General features: G+C 43.4%; 2 protein-coding genes across 3 annotated transcripts in view; both read right to left on the reverse strand.

The window, feature by feature from the left end:
• Cv-c (RhoGTPase activating protein) overlaps positions 1 to 17,107 on the reverse strand; it is a 386,165-nt gene extending 369,058 nt beyond the window's left edge. For both annotated transcript variants that reach the window (XM_078191879.1, XM_078191878.1), the window contains exon 1: positions 16,085 to 17,107. The gene's annotated coding sequence lies outside the window, so the exon portion shown is untranslated. The remainder of the gene's footprint in view (positions 1 to 16,084) is intronic.
• Pasi1 (septate junction component pasiflora 1) overlaps positions 12,832 to 23,192 on the reverse strand; it is an 84,944-nt gene continuing 74,583 nt past the window's right edge. The window contains exon 5 of the mRNA XM_078191887.1: positions 12,832 to 13,339. Coding sequence (XP_078048013.1) covers positions 13,214 to 13,339 — 126 coding nt within the window. The 3' untranslated portion in view covers positions 12,832 to 13,213. The remainder of the gene's footprint in view (positions 13,340 to 23,192) is intronic.

The raw sequence follows: 23,192 nt of genomic DNA on the forward strand, positions 1-23,192 counted from the left end.
AGGTTACCTATCTGTTAGCGAGGTCTACGAACCTCCATCGAGTGCGTATTACCGACCCGACCCCTCGCCGAGTAGTTTTTAACCTCTCGCTGTTCCATTCTCTTCGCAGTCACAATCGATCCTAATCAGTTTTCGGAAGTACAACATTCACATTTCAATATCCAAGAAAACTGACTTTCATATTTTGACTCAACACTTCGACTGCCGTGCCATTTATATGTAGACGACACAATTATTTGCACAGATTTCGAAATCAATTGTTACACTGATTCATTGCATCGCGTTAATTTTTTTATTACCGTTGACATAAAAATTTGCAAACTAGTCGTGATAACAGAGAGCAATAAAATAATATGGTTTTTAAATTTTACAACGATTAAAGGAAAGGGTAGAACAAAGATTTGATGCTAGAGTATAGCGCGAATAGTATCGTACGAGAGTTCGCGCAATATCATTGGTCATTCAAGTTCATTTCATTGCCGTGGAAATTGTCGGAGTTACGAGACGCGATGAATACGCCGTCCTTGAATGTCCATTTTCTTTCGGCTGCAGACACGCCGACACACTATATTTCAATGTCGATGTTACAACTCATTTGCGAGGCCTAATAGCTCACACCTCTAAATGTCAAGTTATTCTTGCTTGAAGCGACCAGTTTCACCTTCGATACCGTAATTATACGAAGTAAAGCGATAAAATCGAATTCCTTACTTCGACTTACACGGCTGATTAAGATTACACAATCTCCGAAGAACTTCATTCGAGTGGTCATGGATGTGAATCGCGAGTTCTGCGTTCTGTTAGCCAACTAGCATACGTAATATGCGAATGTTGCTTAATTACTGCGATATTTAAGAAGCGTTTCATGAAGCTGATACCGTGATTATCGTTATCGATTCTTCATCTCCGCGATGATTGCTGACCGGCGATCAAATTGCGGTTAAAGATTTTCTAATTCTTTCACAATATTTCCGAATGCAATCTACACAGAGCCGACTAAATCGCGATACTAAAATTCTCGTTATTGTGATCTATTAAAAAGAAATCCTTTATTAAGTCATCGGTCAGTGGACATTCGGTTCGAGCAGACTCCAAACCGTAAGTCATGCTCCATGAATAACCCTCGTCATCTAATCGTCTCTATCACTTCACGTTTGAAGTATACCATTAATTCCGTAGAGCGTGCGACAGGATAATTACACATTAGGCAGCGCAACAATATTCAATTAACGTTAAAGCCGTAATGAGTAACGCAACCCGTCAACATTGTAACGCAACGAATCACTTAATAACGTCCTAAACGATGTTGAAACGCATCTTCTATTACGAACTCGAGTATCATTACCCTAGAATTGCGCCGGCTGCGTCGATGAAATTACGGTTACTTCGATTTCCGATCTACCGGCCTGTGAATTTTCAAGATCAAACTACGAATGTGCAATTCGACGCCTAAATATGGAATTTCCTGTTGCCTCAAAGATTGATCTTTTAAAGGAAGTACATCTAATATAAAATGAAAGTTGTCTGTATGAATCGCGAGAAATAGAAACGCAATAGGATGTTTCTCCTTTTTATAATAATTTTATAGATTAAAAATAACACAATGACGCTCCAAAATTCTTGCGTCACGAATTCGCGAATATTTAACGAACATTTGTTATATATGTCGCATGCTATAATACACGCATACTTTCAAAACATTGATACGAGGCTGAATAAACTTAATTAGTGGTGGAACTTCGGCTAGCAAAGGGTAGGAAGGCTCGAAGGCACGTTGGATCATGAACCGTCAAACGACTGTCCGCCGAGCACGCACGGCACAACATTAAAATGTTTTCGCCGTATCGCGAACATTGCGGCAATTTAAATAAACGGCACGTCGGCCCTGTCGCAGGAGAATAAGGAAACGGTAGCGTGTCTCGTCTCGGTTCGGATCAGACACGATGTTTGTTTAAGCGGCGCCAAGAAATAAGGGAGGAGCCGACTCATGGGGCCAAGTCCCTTCGAGCACGCTTTAATTACCGGCCATTGTGCAACATTACGATTGCTAAGACAGTGCTCTTTGTGCTTTGACATTCCCGTGACATCAGCTGACAGCAGAACGATTTTGCAATTGCGTGTTCGCGGTCGCGCACGCGAAATCGGTTCAGTGTTGTCTCGTTCTATCGAACACAGTGGTACTATAAAGAAACTCCATAGCGTATCCGATAATTCCAACATCTCTGCTTCGTCAATTCTAATTCGCGTCTTTAACAAGAATCTAGCAAATTCAAAGTACTCGTTCTGTATCATAAAATACAGTCGAGCAAAGTGTTCGTAAAGTACGGAACGAATCATAAAATACAGTGAAATATCTGCAACCCGCACAACCTTGTAGCATATCTAGCATAGTGTTTCGAAATTGCTTCAGCGGCACCGTTACCGTCGCCACTGTCGTTTGTCAGAGCATCGACGCGTCGACGCGCTGGCGACCCGTACGGGTTATCCTTTCGCCTCGGAAGTCGTGTCGCGAATCCCCCGTTCCGTAATGAAAATTTCACGGAAAAATAACGCCAGCCGTAAAATAAGGTGGCGGACGCGTCGTCGAGTTAGAGTCGTGTTGGCGTCGGGTCCGAGTCCCTATGTAAAACAGAGTGTCATGGGAGGAAACGCTTGGCAGCCGCAAGGCGACGAGCCATCGTTGCAGAAAAAGTGTAGAAGTGGCTTGGGGAACGGTCCGCGACTCGTCGCGACACACGATACATGGCTGAACGAGAGATATACCCTGAATGGATCACACAATCCAGCGAGCAGAAGAGCTCTCCCCGAAGGCCGGTGGATCGGCGGATCGGCGGATCGGTGGAAGGGAGACACGAAAAATACAATTAAGCGTGATCAGTGTGAACCATTTTGCTTAGCAGGCCGCGTGTAGCCAGCATAAGGTGCTCTATCCTCTCGCGAGTCTCGAGTCGCAAAACTGGTTTTACACGCGGTCGATTCCGATATATAAGGACGCGAGATGCAGGGACAGACGGGTTTAGCCTGCCACCGAGAGAGCTAGCACCAGGATTCTTTAAGGACTGCACTTTCATTAACCGAATCTAAGGTCGGCGCAAGGTGTCGATTAAAAAGCAATCGGCGAACCGAATTCCGATCTGCGCCTACAGTTAGACAGGCGTGTCATTCGGAATTAGTCGGTATTACCGATTAAGGAGCAGCAGAACGAAAAGAAACCTCGACTTTTTAAATTCCTAATTTCAAAGTCCCCAGGAATTAATGTAATTATTTAAAAATTTTCGTGATCCTCAATTAATTCTACAAAGTCTACAGAGTTTCGATATAAATAAACTCGCGTTTTCTGACTTGGAAATATGCGGAAATCTATTGAATAAAAACCTACGATGACAGATAACGCGATTGATGGTTACGCTGCGCTTGGTAGATAATAGATACTTATTCCATGGGAACAATCAAAGGAACAGCTGGAAACCACGGTGATACATTTTACTTTAGTATTCGTTGCCACGAATGATGCAACGTAGACCTTTCTCCCATAAGTTACGAACACCTACGTCGCTTTCGGCTGTCGACGGAATATTTGCGAATCGTGTACCACTGAAACAACCGACGAAAACTGTTACGGTCGAGAATTTGCCAAGTGTTAAGAATGTTTTCTCCAGGGAATTAGGTTACGTATGAAATACGGGAATAATGAAGCGAACGAAGAGTTACGTAAACGATCAAATACTATAACAGTTACTTCTGAAATGAGATGTACAGCTCCGATGTCGTTAATACGTCGATATCAGAAAAATTAAATTAAATTCATTCGTTTAATCTTAGGGAAACTAAAAAACATTCTATGATAGACGAAGGATTTCTTGTGGTAGATATTACTCCGCCACATCGCTCCAACACTGTGTCACGAGTGCGTAAGGATCGACTCGTAAATAACTGTTCATGGAGGAACCTCGACAAAGATTGAGTTCAATTATTTCGAGGCGAAAGGCTGGGAATCATAGACCAGGAATCAGGTTTAATAGTCATTTGATTCGCGAGGGATAATACAGAAACGTCGATAATAACCTCGATTCTGCGAACACGCGATTGCATCTATTCGGACGCATCGCGGCGTGCCAGCTGAACCTGAGTGAGAATTTCATTTCCTTAGTACCACACAGTCAATAACGCGTGGTAATGACCGACACTTAGGCTGTCATTCGGTCGTATTTCTCGACCAATCCCGTCCGCGCTGAACACACTCCGGGATCAAACGCGGTACGACTGTCCCGTGTACGACGCGAACCGTTTACGGTTTTCCGCGGTCGTAATTAATATGGTTTCCTACCGAATGCGATTCAGTGAAATTGGATCATTGAAAGTAATCTTAATTACTGACGGAATACACGGATCCCGGGGAGCTGACTTTCTCGCGATCGTAATCGTGCCCGCGTAACAATTGAAGCTTGAGCTACTTCCAAGTGTAATTCAGAGAATATTAATGTTAGATGATTGTCGACAATATTGTAGTACATTGTGCTCCCGTCAGATTTCTATCGGACACGATTTCGATTCGTTCTTTAGATATCGTCTCGCTTATCAATCGATAACTATAATCGGGTAACCGAAGTATCGGTGAAGTAACGCAAAATACTTCACCGGAAATCAATAATCGCAACAGAAAAGATAGTACATAGAAATAGCAATAACAATCGGCCATGGAACAACATTTTGATTAAAACAGAGGAGTGGATTGAAAAATTTATGGATATAGTGTTTAATAAGTTAAGTATAAGTCAAATATAAATGCATAAACATCATATCAGAAGTGACCCATATGGACTTCCCACTTTAAGGCAAAGATCTAAAATCTCGACGAGAAATACGCACTGTCATCTGCTCTATCAAAGGAAGCTTGCCCACACTTCCCAGCGTGGTCGCTGTGACTTCCGGTGACGCGACAGCAGCAGATGCGTGTGCCTATTTCTTCGTAGGGAATTGTTCCCACTTCTTTCGTCTAACTTCATCCACGATCGCGTTAGAAAACGATTAACGAGAATCAACAGCAATGAATTCTCGTGTAATAATCTAATATTATATAGAAAATAATATATCTAATATTAATATAGAATACTTAACCGTTTTAGTTTTGTCAGCCGCATTATAGACGATTACGTCGTTCCCTTTCTCCTTCGAATCGGAAATAATTGTTGGCCAATTTAGCAGGCGGTCGGAGCGCGAGTGCTTAATTTTCTCACATGTGCGGCGAAAGTAAGAGCTCGTTGGGAATCGTAACCGTGCCCTAAAGGGAGCGACATTTACGTGTCCCGCGAATCGTTCGTTGTTTCGATTTTGCAAGAGCCACGCGAGCCGTACACAAGCTCGTCGAACGGAACGCGTTCGGCTATGTAATTCCACGTGAAAGTAGTAGACACGTCAGGCATAATTTTAAACCGCGTGTTACCGCGTGTTTCGCGAACGATGATGAAGTGTCTTTTCCGCGTACCGAAGCCGAACGTTCCGCGATGTCGAAATTATCAAGCGAAAAATGGTGACCAGACACTGCATGTCTCTGAAGCAACGTCGATCCTCGAGAATCTAGAATCTAGAATTCGGCCAATGCGCGATCGACTTCGATAAAATCGTTAAGTGCGACGATACTATCGCGGGTCTATAATTTCGTAGTATGACGTTGTCGATGACGATCACCGGCACAAAGCTATAAGCGGATAGCATTCGCTTTTTTCTTTTCAGTACTTGCTTATACGGTACGCATCGTAGGATATGCTTATTCCGTATGATAGCAGAAGCAGCGTATCGTTCTTTCGTATTCGCAGGTAGAAGTTACCGTGGGTATCGGCGTGACTATTAGTATCCTTCAGTTCGCTAAAAAATAGCGACAACAACAAGTCGGTGCCAAACTCTTGTTGCTCGAGCAGGCTCGTTAATTTTCCATCGTTTTAGTCATTGTTTCTTGTTCGGTCGTGAGCGGCCTTCTAGCTTCCTACCTAGCGCCAGACTTTATTAACAGCGAATACTTTTCAAATAATAAATTACTTGGCCGAACTGACGTGCACGCGCATTCAGATACGCCGCACGTCTTCTTCTTAGCCGATAAACCTATCAGTTGCGCCCAGAATTTACAACATATTTAAACCTCGTATGCCGCTTGTTGCTTGTTGCTTATTTACCGAGTCGAGAACAATCGGAAGAAAGGAGTATATAATTAAAGGGACGGCCAGTTAACGCGTGCATTAAAATGCTAGAATCTGGAAAGCATTTAAGCAAAAATAGTTGACTTTCGAAACTCCAGAATGACTCCAAAAAAATAAATAAACTGCGTACTATGTTCCTGTGGACCACGAAACTTTTGTATTGAAAAATTTGTTAGCCGATGCATATTTTGTAAGCTGCAGAAGGTGCACGAGTTGCGCGGACCACCCCGTACATGTACAATTTTCGAACAAGTGGCAAGAATAACCTGAACTCGGCTTCCACTTTTTGAGATCGGAAGCAGTCCGATGAGACGTTCGATTTCTTTTCTGAAATCTTCTGAACGCAGATGCATTGTTCGACGTTCGTACGAGGCACCGATCTGATAATGTAGACGCATCGCTACTAATGCATTTCGAAAGGGGGAAGCGCATTGATGTCAAGCGAATAAAGGCCGGGTTGCACATAAATATTTCATACATCGTACTGCTAGATATACAGATGTCTGCGACCATACGATAAACCATTGAAAGATAGACGGAGGGGAATGCGCTTAACCGTTCTCCGCGTCAGTCATCGTCAATGCTAGTTCCATAAAAATCAACAGACGTCTCCATTTTTGCAAGTTGCGCGTCGTGCTCGTGCCCGAGGAACGTGGCCGGCGTCGTTGCGTATGAAATGTCAATTCGATGGTTCTGTACTGGAATAAACAGCGATGGAGAGTCAGATATCGAGCTCTTAAGACCGGCGAGGTATTGGTATGCAGGCTAAACAAACCGTTGAATTCTTCTACGAATACATTTTTAATAAACACTTCACGAGACTTCCGCTCTTTTTAATTAAAAGATTACAAGTACTTTAAGCTCGCGTTGCTTTCAGGATCTGCAGGTGTTGCGAATATCAGGTCATTGCATAAGAGAACATTTATGTATGTAATATTGATATTTTTCATATAATTGATGGATTCTAAAATGATACACATAGTGCTTTATAACATTTCTGAACTCTGTATTTTTATTTTCTATAGTGTCTATTCTTCTATATTTTCTACTTCTTCCAACGAAGTCGCATCTCACAGAAGCAAGTAAACACATTGTGCTTTCATACAGTATTTCATAAAGTATTGCGATAGACGATATGCAATTCGCACGAAGAAAGCGTTCACTAACACGAACGATAACATTTACGTAAAGGAGGATCCTCTTGATTTCGTCTAAAATCGTCGGGGACTTTGCGCAATCGAGTCAAACCGCTCGAACCCAACTTCCTTGTCGCGTACACGCGAAGCGCCGTCGTAGGTCCCGAAAGAATGTGTTCGAATCGATGCAAGAAGGTTCGCGACGTCTGCAAAATATTTCATATATCATGTTACGAGATGCGCAAGCCGTTCGAAGGCGTGCGCAGGACGAAGTCAGATGCCGGAAAGAGCGAAGAAGGCGACGGAAAGAGAAGGCGTTTAACCGCTCCTGGCTCTATGTCCGCCGTCTGGCGAAAACTTCTGCACGATTTTACGTTGCGTCATAAATGTGGGATGTAAATCATAGCCGGAGATGCGGCCGATTCTGTAGAGGCGCGTAAAGGTTCGCAGAAATAACAGGGAAGGGTGGAGGGGGAGAACAGGGGGGAGAGAGAGAGAGAGAGGGAGAACGAGAAGACGCGAGGGAAGTCAACCCGTCGTAGTCTTAGCGCCGAGGACAGAACGTCGACGACCAGCAAGGTAATAGACTTCGAAAGGCTCCCTGAACGCGATCGGTGCTTCCGTTCGAATCGCGAAGTTCGAACCGCGTTCTTCGCCATTAGAAATCGATCGACACCGTGAAAATTTCTCTTTCAGTCAATCTGTAAAGAAAGCTGAAGGAATCGTATGCAGCGGTAATGAATAGGGCTCGATAGTTCTAGAGCCGACCCCTTAATTGAATGGAAACAAATGAAATGTCAGGAACGAAAGAAACAGTTCTAGTAATGCGACTTGTAATTTGTAGCTTGTCCAAACACGTTTTCGAAACACTATTGTAGAGATCGATAAGGATTTAATCTAATCGTATGTATAAGCAGACTTGATCTTACTAATTATTTGAAATAGTAGATACAATCTGGAGCCAGGCCGGATCGACGATCAAAGTTTCATTTCGCGTAGATTATGAACGCGCATAGGCATGTCGCAACGCGAGAACAGATAGTAATCCATCAAACAAAGACATTCTTCGTTTGTAAGAACGATTCGCAATGGTTCCACTTCCGTTAGCCAACCTCTGCCATGCTGATTTGTTTCAAGGAACGGTTCGTGCTTCGTTAAAACGGCCGATGAATAATGAACAATTCGCAAACAATGCAGACAATTATAATTCCTCCGTGGCAAAGGCTGCGCGCCGTCGTCCGCACAGAAGTCGACTATGCGAAACACCGCTCGTTGCGAACGGCATTTGCATTATCAATCCGCGCCATACATTACTTCCGTCGAGGAATAAATACCCGATTGTCATCGGCACGCCGTTCAAGCGTAATTGCTTCGGTTCGGCGGGAATTCAAAGTTACGGCCGGTAATAGCCGCCGACTAATGTTGTCACTGTTCGTAATCGAAGAAAATGCCGGCCGTAAGTCAGAGAAATGAGCGAACGCGAACACCTATGGCGCGCTGGTTTATGGCCGCCGTGAGTAAAACGAGCGTAAAAAGACCGACTAATCGTAACAAACGCGCGACCACGCCGGTCTACGCCCCGAAACAAATCGTCGATCGAACTAGGATTAAACGGAAGGCAGAGAGATTCTCCGTGATCGTTCTCGACCGACATCCCCTTCGATTGTGGCGCGTATCGGGCGCTCGTCGACGGCACGCACCATGAGTCATGGCGGTATTTTTCGCGGAGACGGAGACCGCTCGCCACGCATGCTGGCCACGTATTTCCACAGAAGCGCGGCAAAAAGGAATTTCATCGCTAAGCGCCATCTCCGATCGCGCATGCCGGCACAATGCGAGACTATAAACTACACCGGACTGTTTCCACGGTGGCTGGTCGGTTTTTGTATCGCGTGGACTCATTCGCCAACGTGATCGCGGATTTTTATGTAGGCTAAGTGCTTGTCACGTGGAGACTGCGGAACAGGGAACAGGTTGCATCGCGACGAACAATGAACTCTACCGATAATTCTGCAAAACATTTACCGAGTCGATTCTCCTATTTGTGATAATAGTTCGAATTCGTAGAATACACAGTGTCTCAAAATTATGGTTCTTCCGGGAAATAAGAGGTCCTTGAGGTCCTTTAAAGTAACTTTTTCCTTAGCGGAAATGTAATCCACGGCTTTGTTTACGAGTTAATAATAAAAAACAGCAACCAATGAGATCAGCTGGCGCAAGGTGGCTGAACCAAAGAGATGAATTGAGCTTCGTCCATTGATTGGCTCGGTCGCTTTGCGTCAGTCGAGCTAGCCTCTCATTGACCACTGTTTTTCGTTAATAGCTCGTAAACAAAGCCGCGGATTACATTTCCGCTAAGGAGAAAGTTACTGCAAATAACCCTAGGAATCCCATATGTCCTGAAAATATAATAATTTTAAGATAATCATAATTTATCGATTATTCGAAATTATTTTTAAATGCTCCTTAGCGTAATTACTGTTCCCCAATAATATATTACATTGATACTTAATAATAATCACCTAATTACTACTATGTTTATGTTACAGTTTAGTCTACAAGATAAATTTCACTTTAGGATTTATTCTAAGATGATTTTCCAACCAATCTACTAAAAATCATGTAGTAATTCGCGTAACGATTATGTGTGTTCCATAAGAATACATTAAATATTCTAAAGCAACATTTAATTTCAAAAGGATGGACGAATTACTCATTTATACAAGTTTCATCAGTACTTTGTTTCCTTTTACTGGGACAAATTTCCACGTTTGTACGAGATACAGAAAACTTGTGCGTTGTTTACGAGGTTTCGATAGCTTCTGTCGAATTAATTGTATGGTTTCATTGTAATACAAACTGGGTCACGCGGATCGCACGATACGCGCGGGAGAAACGGGGAAAGCAAACAGATGACGCGCTTACGGTGACGAGTTAAGCACATATCCGCGGTAATGCAAATAGAAACAGAAGCTGGACAATGATGGTATGGTTGTGGAAACATTGCCGGCGATATCACGTTATTCAGCACGGCGATCGATGCCGTTTGCGCACACAGTTTTGTTACCAGTCCTCTGTAATCGCAGATAGTCATCGCTACTCTTCAGGGTACTTGCATCGCTTGCTTTCGGCAAACGTGTAGGTCTGCTTCGTTTTCGCGCTTCATTGTGTACGCGACGCTCAGAAATTGTGAAAGCTGCTCGAGCAAAATTATTGTCCTAAAGAGAAAAGTTTCAAAATATTTGTGACCATTGTAACTACGATAATCTATATGCATATTATATTATGACACATAAGCGAAAGCAAAGGTTCGATTTACAGGATCCGACATGCAATATAAATCGAGCGAAATCATAGAATGAGGAACACGTATTCAAGAGTGTCGAAAAATAAACGTCTGCACCTCCTGTAGTAGGTAATCGAACAATCCTAGCGATAACATGTAACAGTCCTGTAAATATGTGAAGTGTTGAGAAGCTCGGCTTGAACCTCGAAAGATTCTGTAAACAAGGACCGTTGCTTCCGCTGGGGAAAACCTCGGGCTGCAGCGCGGTGCACAACATCGGGGCGGCGTAAACTGTTTTGAAGGTTTAGCTACACGTGTCGACCACGTGGTCGTTCGAGCGCACAGGAAAACGGTACATATATTGCCCCTTAAAACTGATTTCACAGCGGCCGCATACAAATAGTTCGACCGAGTGACGAGAAAATGTTTCATTGCTTCAATATCCTTCGTCTACCAATCTGTACAGTTATATTTAGCTACTCGAAGCTTGCACGACAGAACTTAACGCTGGGTTCGTTCAGACCCAAGCTTAATCGTTTCGCGCTAAATACGTATGTCCTCTATAGATTACAATTCCGAAAATTATTTGCATGTTTTATTAGGAATTTGTAGTCGACGCAATTGCACTAAATTACCAGTCGTTTGCACGAGCGATGACAACAAACTAAAAATAATATTCTGGACGATAAAAGCAATTTTCCAATTGGGATTCTTATTGATAACTTCCTGCAACCAACAAATATTTCGTCTGTAACGAGCCTAGAAGAGTGATCATCCGTAGAAAGAAACACGTGGTGTTGTAGTAGAGCATAGTTTCCTTGTCCCGATCGAATTCTTATGTGGAACACGTGCGGGTTACAGCGGATGGGATCACGAAATCATTTCTCCGACCGTAAATCGCGCTTACGTGATGTTTCCGGCGCAGAGCGGCCGCTTGATCGTCGGCCTACCGACTTGTGAATGACGGTCGAATGTTTATCACCGCCGGATAAACATAATGTGCGTGTGTCATCAAACCATCGAGTCACATAGATACTCGTGTTTGCCGTGGACGAGACTTTTCTTTGTGGTAGGCTATCGACCGTGATAAGACTGCGCCTTCGATTTTCTCCCCTTCGGTTCTGCCTGTACAGGCTGATCGGCACGAACGTCTTCGTAATCAAACACTTCTAGTGTCTTAGGTCAAGCAAAGAAGTCTTCAAATCTGTTCTGTCCACTGTCATTCGTGGTGAACGCTAATTAATATCTCGAATATCCTCGTTTGTTAACAATAACGCAATAAGTACTCTCCCGTGATTGTAAAACGCAATGTCCTCGGCCGCGTAAGATATTCGCAAGCGACCGTCTCGAATCGGTTTCAAAATAATCCTCGCGTGACGACGCGACGGTGTGCCAACGAACAATAGATTCTGGAGCGAGTTTTGTGACGAAACATCAGGCGCGGTCTATCGTTGATTAAAGGCGAAGCACGTTCGCAGAAATTGCTCATCAGCATCGCGTGGGATTCGACTCACAGAAATAACCCGATCCCCTGGCTCGAGCAAAGGATTCGCTCGGCCAATGGCGTTGTTGTCGCACCACTAGACTTTTCCGTTTTGCAATCATTCCTAGTTGAATGCAGCAATACACTCTCTACTGGAGAGGCTCTGCTCTCTCTCCCTCTTTCTTTCTATGTCGCTAAACATAGGAATTAGGAACGGCTGTATGTCACAATAACATCGAAACCCTTGTTGATAGGATACTTTTTCAGTACTGTGACCTACTTCTTTGAAGCGAGCTTCGTGCTCTTACGATACGAACAAGTAGGAGATAAAACAATAAAAGTGTTACCAAAACTACAAAAAATTGCAGCACTGTTTACAAATAAATTGAGGTTACTGATAGAGCAAATGTTCAGTTTGACTTCAATTCACTGCAACTGTGATACTAGTTCAATGATTAAACTATGCATTTTGTAGTCATTTACACACCGCGATAAAACTATATGACACTCGTGATAATTGATCAATTAGAAATTGTAAGTTACATGTTATTTTATGTTATTAGGCGTATAGTGTTCAAAGTGTATTTTATATGCAAATTAAATGCAACAGCGACGGAGATCGATATAATTAACAACTTAAAGAAGGAAAAGAATATTAGTTTCATAAAAAATGGCATACAGTTTTATTTAAAATTGTAAGAAATTCAACAATGCAAGCCAAAGATCCGGCCACTCTGTTCCACTGCTGTTTGGTTTAAAATATGGTTAAAGGTATGTGAAGATAACAATATGGCAAAATGCTACGGACCTAAAGGAACAATGCTCTGATATTTTTCGTTAGGCAGATATGATAGCGAATAAAAGACTCGGTGACACATGCCAACCATCTAACTCAGTTCTATGGTTTTCGTTTACACGGATAATATCTTCTCCGACGTTTGTGTTGTTGACTCCCGCTGAACGGATGTCAGACCATTTTGACTCGCCTGCTGGTACGCTCACCTGAGCGGAACAGATCTTTTCCTTATCGTTCTAATATAAACAGTGACGCGCCGGGTCAGCCCCAGCGAGGATACTGCACGTTTCCGAAGACTACGTGCAACTGTATTTACTATTAGGATGACGTATTTCCATTTGACATCCCGAAAACTTCAAATTTCCATGCAACGTTCTTCATTTTAATTCCACTGTAGAACATTGTGCACATTACCATGTACATACTTGTGGGATACTTCATTTTCTAAAAAACAAATGACTTTTATTGACAAGGTAAACGTAAAATGAAAACATTAATTATTTTTAGTATTTTAAAAATTTGCACAAGACATGAAGAAACTTAAAATCATATTTAACAAGAAGATTGCCTTAATCTTTACAGCTTCGAAGCCGTGTAACGTTGATGCTATCAAACTGGTTATTAACAAAATAACTATTGAACTGTTTTAAACGAGGATAGCATATATAAATAATTAACTAACATAACTCAGAATTATTCAAATTGTAAGGATACATTTATGTGGAATTTATTGAATAAAATTTCATTTACGATAACAATTTGAATATACATCTGCTCGTTATTCGGCGATATAAAATAGTTGCAATTTAGCTAGGTGCTAAGAAACCGAGTTCGATATCAATCCCATGATATAAAACGCTGTTATTGGCATTGAACAAAGAGGCTCGAAACATCCGAGAATTAAGCACCGAAGGCGAAGCAAATAATCCTCCGGATTGTGACGGGCGAAACCGGGATCTGAATTTCAATACGAAATTAATCGAAACGCGCGTCGATATAATCCGGCGGCGGGGCATCGAAAGCGTGAATGCTGAATAACAATTTTTCGGTACACGAGAAACTACCATCGTCGAGTAGTAGCTACGCAAAAGATCGGCAGTTATCGCGTGCAGATTTAATCGGCAGGGAATTCCAAGAGGATGATGATCCTCGATGATGTCACCGCGACATTGATTGTGAGCAGAATCGTAATCAGGATTTCGCCTTCGAGAATCGTGCATACTTGCGGAACGAGTCTTCGGCAGATAGCAATCGGCCGTTCGATAAATCGATCGATTACGGACCACTACTACCGCTTGTAGTTAGTGCCCACCTTGTACCGGTCGACACCTTTTTCGATTCAGCGTGTTTGCTCAAAGAATACCGCAAACAACGAAATTTCAACCATTTTGTTAGCACGAATGATTGTCTCTGACTTTCTATAGACATTTCAGCGAGAAATCGAATCGAAGCAACGTTAGTAGGCTCTGAGAAAGGTTTCAGTTACTACAGCAATCGAATCTAACGTTTCTGTAGCTTGATTGTAATTGATTCTAATAATATATTAATTCGAATAATAAATTAACTATTTATTATTTATAATAAATACGCAATAATCTTTGGTTCAACTTTTAACTTTTAAACCCTTTTTTCTACATTTGACACCGCTCTTGTCAATCCCTCGATTACTTCTGCGTTTGTTTAAGCATGAACAGAACCTAGAATGTAGAAAAATTTGTGTCAAACGATTTCTATTAATCTGTACTCCTTTAATTAATTAAAAATAAAGATTCAAGTTAGAATACTAAATAATGTCTTATTTAATTTACTTGAATCTCTACGCATATATATTTGATCTGTTATCAACTCGTACTGTCCAATTGGAATAAATATCGAAAGAAATCTAACAGCTGTTCAAGTGTGTACTGCTCCAACGGCAAATCAAGGAACAAGATCGTTTACAGTCGTAACATTGATTCTATCGTCATAGTGTTCTTGTAATCGGGTGTATCGGATGGCGGTGAAGCCACCGATAAGGGTAACGCAGAGATCGGTATCGGAGATAACGATCTGCATACACGTTAAAGAGTGCAGAACCTAACAGAGAACAAAAGGGAATTGTAAACAGTGATGATCGATTGTTAACTTCGAATTAATCTTCTAAACAATCCTGTAAACGCTCGTGAATCCGGGTTACGTCAACAAGGTAATCGATGTCGCTTTCGACACTTGACGAAATCAGCACTGACAGCTTGATACGTAAGACCCTCGAGAAGATCGATAACACCGTTTCGCGGCGAATATTATATACTTTCTAATGTTTCGAATCGCTCGACAAATAAATCAACTTTCATTAGCCATTTCACTTTTCGATAATTGTAACATTACTTATTGCGTCGTTATATGCGAAATTGCCGATTACAAATGCTATAAAAGTTTCTTTATGCAATGGAAAAGTGGTGTGTCAAGTGCTGCCACTAATCCTGCAGTGTAATATGTCTAAATGAGTCATATAGATCGGTAAACGCGGTCATCCTAAGAATTCGTTTCTTTGTAGTTAATTTCTTGCTCTAATGATAGTAATTTATTACCAATTTCAACTACATTCAATGTTTAACCGGCATCGCTTAGAACAGAAGAATTATTTGCGACATGACACGGTATGCACTTTTAGCAGTTTTCAGAAATACGGTCACATAACCTATTTTATCTCCCATATAATTCTATTATACTATGCTGGCACCCTCATAACGTGCATTTATTGCACGCGAACTGAAAATAAGGAATTGCTGAATTTTAACGCGTTTCGCATACTTTTTACAAAACACAATATTCATTATTACAGTTCCAAAGAATTAAACATTCCAAAATGTTGCAAACATTTATCATTTAACATTGCACAACAAAGAGCAATGGATGTCTCACTTGTGCCGTTAGTTCAAACTTACCGCGATACCAGAGGTGGTGCACAGGTAACCCATAAATCGATCGTCACGATAAAAAATGCTTCCGTCCTCGCAAACACTTTCGGAGCAAGTTTCGCGTCACTAAAGAACCGGCAAACAAGGTTGTCAAACCAACAATTCCAAAAATATTTGGACTAAACGGACGGGCCGGTGTCCATCGGTGAAAATACGACAGACATCGTTCGCGAGGTGTAGTAGCATGCAATGACAGCGTCTGGCTGCCAACGAAAACGCCGGTGTTTACCTAGAATTTTCGTGCAGACGCCTCCGCCGGTCAGGAGCACGCCGTCGTCGACAGGACTGCATGCATCCACGTGTTCGGTCGCAAGGTTAAATCCACTTGTAGAAACGCCGCGCGAGACGGCTACAATGTGCCACCCGCCGTGTGTTCCACGGCCACGAGAGAAACAGAGAAACGAAGGAGCGGAGCAACTAACCCGAGGAACCGGGGAAACAGACTCGCGGGAGAACGCGAAAGAGAGACACGGAACGAGCGGGAGACAGTGAGAAAGCGAGAGGGGTAGAGAGCCAGTAGTAACCACGTTTCTTACACTTTTTTTTTCAGTTCGAATTCACTGGGAAATCCGGCACTCGCAACGAACTCAAGAACGCGGCGACGCGACGACCATTACGCACTGCGCACTACGGGTTGCGTGGTCGCGCGAAATTCGAAATCGAGCACGCGGATGGCGCCGGTGTCGCACGTGGTCTCGACGTCACACTTTCGATTCTCGCAGCACCGCCGCCGGTGTGGTATCGACTTATCGATGTTCCCGCCAACGTCCGCGATCGGAGCACAGTGTTCGGGAACAGTGTCTCGCGACAGTTGTCAAACAGCACCGAAAACCGCGTGGAATCCTCGGTCGGAGAGCTGGAGGAACAGGAAGAAGGAGAAGAAGAAGCAGAAAGGATTGCTGCGGAGGGGTCGCATCAGTTGTCAACCGAATTCGGTGATCGGTAACCTTTGGCAGGATCACGGTCCGTCGGCGGATACGTGTCTAATCCAAGTGACACGTTCCACAAAACGGCACATGGCAGCAGAAACGGAATCGCGAGCAGACGAGAGACGGGTGTCGCGAGCACCACGAAAAACTACTGTCAGAACCGTCTGGCACGACCGCCGCGGCGACACTGAGAAACGACGCGACGACGACGTTCAGCACAGCTTGGTTGCTGCTTGCCGCTTGCTGCCCGCTCGAGTCTCGGCACGCTACTACTACGCGGCAGGCGGCAGGCGGCAAACCGACCGTACGAGACGAGCGCGAGCGACGAGCGTCGAGCACTCTACCCTTCTTTCGGTCTCTGTCCCGCCAAGCCTCCAGCCCGGTGCCGCGATCGCGTTCCTTCTCCAGCCGTTTTCTCCGTCCCTTTCCTACCGTTTCGCTTCTCCTTTCCTCCTCGCCGCGTTTACTCTTTCCGCCCGTTCCTCTTTTTCCCCGATACTTTTCTCGGGCCCCCCTCGGAACCCGCGTTCCCAACTTTCCTTCGTTTTTACCGTTCCATTCTTTTTCTAATCTCTTTGCAGCAACGGTTCACGGGTTGTTCCCTTCCGCCGATTTTCCTGCTCTCGCGCGCTCGTGTTTTCCATCCGTCTCGCTCCATCCCCAGGCTTCCAGCGCTCTCGCTGGCTCGCTCTGCTCCTCGCTGGCTCCTTGCTCTCCTCTTCGTGTCCCTCCACGGTCTCTCGCGGTTCCTCCTCGTTCCTCTTCCTTCCTTTTTTTTCCTTCGCCATTTTTTCTCTCGCTCCCGTGCGCCGCCTATCTCTCTCCCACGCTCCCTTATCTCTGTCCTTATCCGGCCGTGTCCGTATCTCGCTTTATCTTTGCCGGCGTGACTCTCGCTCGCTCGCTCGCTCGCACGCTCGCAAGCTCCGCACACTCGCACGCTACCTGGCCGAGCCAGAGAGACGAGGAGCTGCCAAAGCAACGACCAACCGCCGACTCGGGCGGAAACTCGTCAATGCGATACGTGTGTAGTGTGCACCGTGTGCCCGGAGTCCTCGCGGCTCGCAGCACTCTGCCTGCCCCCATGCATATGCACAATGCACAAGAGTGCATCCGACGCAACCGGCGCGGCGCGGCGTGTTGGTGCAGCCAAGCGCAACCCGGGCGTGGGTGTTCCTTCCACCAAGGTGGCTGAAGGTGGAGGCGCCGACGCGACGTTTTCACGAAACTACCGCTCCCCGGTCTACGCTAGGCGAAGCGGCTCCGTTTGTTGCCACTCCAGCCTGAACCAGCTACTTACCCTCTCGAGTATTTAGTAGTCGAACGCTGGAATGCCTGGAGGTTGACGAACCTATGATTGTTAGGCGATGCCCAGCCTTCACAGTGGAGTTTCCCTCTTCCGTCTTACAGCTTGCCGCGCCGCCGCGTCGTCTTGCTGCCTTGCCACCGGAGGGAGTGTTCCAGTTCGGTGACTGAGTTTTACTCTATTATTCCATGAGCTCCTATTGCTTCTCGAACACTCGGCCTGTGGATGCTGTTATGTCCGATGCCATGGAAATGTTACGTTAATATGATTTATTTCAGTCCGTTGCTCGCGACGTTCACTTGGTTACACGCTATAATAACTTGTTTATTCTTTCGCGGGCTGTCCTAATCTGTTTCCTTTGATTTTCCTCGGTACAGATCATTTTTGTTCTTAATTCTTAAATATTTCTTAATCTGCTTCTGTTTGATTGTTCGCGATAACCCTTTCACTACGGAATGCTCTGATCTAAGTATGTAGAACCATTGCCGAGGGCTCTGGTGTCGCTGTATGTATGTAGAACACCATACATAGTTACTACTATAATTGTTTGCCTACATTCAATCAAATATTTTCATGTTGAACGTACATATAAGAGGTAGTGATTAACACTTTGATTACCATAGTGGTCGTGTATGAAGGTTAGAATTTTTGTTGCATGTAAACGTTCACGAGTATAACGTGAATCGTTTAAAAAATTCTGAATTTATTTGCAATTGTCTTAGAAATCTGGTGTGTCACGGAAACGTAACGAGGATGACGAACGCGTGAATCGGTTCGATGCATGATATCACTGTTTAATTTTCCATGAGATCTGCTCGAGCGTAGTTTATGCGAGCGTAGCGTCTCCCACGAGTCGAGGCGGTGTACGCGACTCGAATTCCTAGAAATATTTAAACAATGCAGAACAGAGTGCCCGATAAATCGGCGACCCACGGGTGAAATTGTGTTCCACGCATTTCCGAGATAAAGCGGAATTCCTTAAAAGCGAACAGTATTTCCCAACATCGGGCTACGCGCGGAGTCTTGGAAAATTTATCGTATCGCGGCTGATCGGCGGTATGCAAGGATGTTGGTGGCACCATTGCGATAGAATGTTTCGTCCTCCAATCCTACAAGCCTCTGTCCTTGGGACCGGGAATCCTGGGGCATTAATTTCGTCGTGGATGTATCATACGGTGGAACACTCGTCTTCTCGACTCTCAGCTGTTTTCTACGGACGCGTAGAACGTTAGCAAGCACATACATACACGTTTCCCTATCTTGTCGGCGAAAGACCGGGTCTTCGAGCTCGGCTAACTTTGGTTCAACGTGTGTCGGCGTTAATAATCCGTGCTTGGATTCCCTCGAATAATTTGAATTCCTTTCGACAATGCTCCGCAGCAGAAATATCGTGGATTGTGCCAAAAGTTCGTAAATTCTCCTTAATGTTTTATTAATTTCTTCGCTTATTCTATTCGAACATTTGCTTGCTTCGAAGTAAATTCATATCGTGCGGATCTTTTGTATAATTGTACATAAAGAATGCTAACCATGTAATTTCATCGCCAAAATCTTAGTAATTATATGGATATTTCAATGTTCTTTAAAGATTGAATAATATGAACGTCAGATTTCTACTCAAATGGCGTGTAGGCATTGTAGCATGGTGGCAAATATATGCTGCATTTAATAAAACCTATTGAATAAATTCGGCTTTAAAGACGTTATTAATCCGACAGCCTTCTGGTTAATTGAATTATGGATACTGGTCGCGAGTTTGAGATATATTCAGCAACTTTATGGTTGCGAGTGAAAGTGAATTTATGGATTATTTTAATATCCTTTGAGCATTTGAACGTTCAATGGGATCGAGTATCGGGGATGACGTTAATACCAAGAAATAGTCATCATCGGTTTTTATTTTTAGGATTAATGGCACACGGTGTTCGCGGGTAGTCCTAGCGCCACTTGACAGTTATGAAAACCACGTGAGATTTCGGACCATTTCAAGGACCCTCGAGACGCCGCGGCGGGCGTGTTAAGGGGCGTGTTAAAGCTCGTCCGACCCTCCCTTTCTCTTCAATTTATTAGCTTGGTGCTCGTGGTTTTATACACGCTTTATTCAAAACCCTTCTAAAACGTGATCCCGCAATAAATTTTATCGTTTATGTTTGTACCCCGACGAGCGATAAATAGAAAATTCGACTTTTTAAGTTACGTCCTCCTAATAAGCTTCACCATAAACCAATTTTAATTGATATACACGTAAGAGTACGTATTTTTTCTGTCAGTGATCGAAGTATCGCGTTGTTCCCTAAACAAAATACGACGATAACGTATCATAAAATAAGCTATCTATGATGAAACGTTGAAATAAAAAATACTGGTTATCTATCGGGAGTAAAAATTAATATTTACGAAACTTACGCAATCGATATAAAAAAATTTGTATTTCCAATTAGTCGCACAACCTGCTGATGAACGTCACTGTTAATTTATGCCCGCATAAATACGCGAGTGTCATAGACAAAAGGAATACGCTGACCCCGTCACGAGATCGCGTCACGCGAAAGTAGTTCATTGACACAATTCTGAACTAGATGAAGTAATAACAAGATAATTCAGTTGATACGCGACGAACGCGTTGCGCAGTTCGCGTCTAGTTTTCGCGAAAAAATACTCGCGGACACCGTCGCGCGTTTTCCATATTAATAGCCGGCGGTGTGTGAATCTTTTCCGTTACGTGCGACACGAAATTGCGAAACAAACGACAAAACAATGAGACTTTATGACAATGTTTTATAGCGTTCCCGTCTCTCGTGGGCTACGGATCGCGTGACGACAGGCTCAAAGTAAACGAGCGCGGCGGTTTCTTTGCGGTCCACTCGTACAGTTTAATTTTAATCCGCCGAGGGTGATATCATGTGCGCCCGCATGCCTTTCCATTAATCTCAATTACCGGGCAATTAAAAGCAGTTAACAAGAGTGGGGTCATGAACCGATCCGTGCCCACCTTTGGTAGCCGGCTTTCTTTTCGTCTCGCAAACAGCCTCGTCGATAATTCGGTCTGATCTATTGCACGGAAGCTTCCAAAAGAAGTCGATCGAACCAATAGTTCAGTCCTTTATTCTTCGATAATATATTTACTTATCTCCGAAGCGCTCTCAACTATTTAGAATAAACTTGTAAAGATATTGGTAGAATCCCAGAATACATATTATTTTAGATTGAATTTGAAAGGCTTCTAAGAATCGATTATTGCAATTAAATCATTGTTCCGTTGATAAATAAAGGAGAACTGGGCACGGATGCATCGCGTTCGTTCGTTGATTATTTTAAAACGCGTTCGTTATTCCCTCGGTGATAAATGTTATATGGAAGCGATAAAATCCATCGTTTCCGAGAGCTGATAAATAACACGACATTTCCAGGCGAAACAACAATAACCGCATCTGGCGGTTAATAATGACAAATATCAGAAACTGCAGCAGAAACATTGGCTGTTTCGCGATTATGGGAAGTGTCGGATGGAAATGCGGGCGTTAAATCAGGGACTGACACGAGCTTAACTCATTCCTCCCTATCGCGTTGGCACTCGTTGCGCGGAGCCGAGATTCAGCAAACAATAGAAAACGCGTCCAGGGTAGCCGAGTGTGAAGATAATGGAGGGAACGAAGTTGCATGTGTCAGCTGCTCGGAGACTGCAAAGTTTAATGTCAATTCTCCCTCGATGGATGCGATTAATCATCGCTTATCGTTGCATTTACTGTCTCGCTGTCTACGAGGATCGCTCCACGTGAACAACGCATTCCTGATTATAATTCGTGGAAACGTAGAACAACGTCCAACTGGAACAGTGACCTTTCTGCGGTGGGTGTCTACGCGTTCATCGATTTACGGGCGCGTCGACTTTGACGAAACAATTATGTCGATCTTTAAATAAATTCTCGTTTCCACTTCCTAGTCGACTTTTACTGGATTAGTTCTCGTTTTGTCACAGTGATACTTTTATCTATTCGGACATCAAAATTGTAATCGAGAAATAAAAGGTTAAAATTTCGTATATTAATAACCTCACCTAAGTGACGAAGCGTTACTTAGGACTTTTTTATCTAGTGGATATCTCTGTATAGACTAGAACTAGGAAATACAATAAACAAGATTAATTTTAAAAAGTTAACGTGCAACGTATTTGTCTAAGTTGAAGAATTTGAAAGACCTAAAGAGATAATCGTTCTAACAAATGAAAAGTAGTTAAAAAGAACTACATACCACGGTACAGGTGCGAAAGACTCTAGAACTCTGTTTGCATCCATAATTACTGCAGATTTTGGGAGCAGCCAGGTGAAAGAACACCGCGAATTACCTGGTCCATCGTGGATCATGTAAAAACGGTTTTAGCTTATCGGTTCATCTAGATCCCTATCATTCGGCGAAGTAGATTCTAATAGGACAGGAGGAAGAGCGGTTTCATGGGCGAGCGGGGATCATTTGTTGGGTTTCCGACGCTAAGCCAAACTGAACAAGCCCCGCAAAAGGACACCTTAAAAGGGTCCATAGATTCAAAGTCACTCCGGGGGGTTCTTTCTCCTTTTACCGGAAGATCGTATCTCCGTAGCTCCTTCAGCCTCCTATCTGGTTTGCACCATCGCTACGACCACGAAAACGAATCATTGCCGAACGGCTGTACAACCTGACACGTAGCCATGCTTTTGTGAATCAGTGCCCATTAAATTTCCACGTTCGCAGGATCTCGGTGTGGTTCGTACAAAATAGAAGGTCACCGTGCCTAGTCCCTTTAAATCTATTCACAAACGAAACCGACTATTACCTCCGGTCACCGGTCTCTTCTTATTCGCGATCCTTCGCCTTAATTCATAGCTGGTTGATGTCTCAATTTCAGGGGACATCTTCATGTTATCGTCATATTTTTCTGCATCTATATTTGATCTTCAGTACAACGGCTCTTTATTTATTTAATTATTTTAATCGACAATAGGTGCCATTTCGTAACAAATATCTTCAATATTCACATGCCCTTTGAATTTAATGTTTTCAGATGATTCTATTGTAATTTGACGTATTCTCTTTAAAATATTACTTTATAAAATGAAAAGAACGAT

The sequence above is a fragment of the Augochlora pura genome, chromosome 10, assembly GCF_028453695.1.
Source record: "Augochlora pura isolate Apur16 chromosome 10, APUR_v2.2.1, whole genome shotgun sequence".
Classification (NCBI taxonomy): domain Eukaryota; kingdom Metazoa; phylum Arthropoda; class Insecta; order Hymenoptera; family Halictidae; genus Augochlora; species Augochlora pura.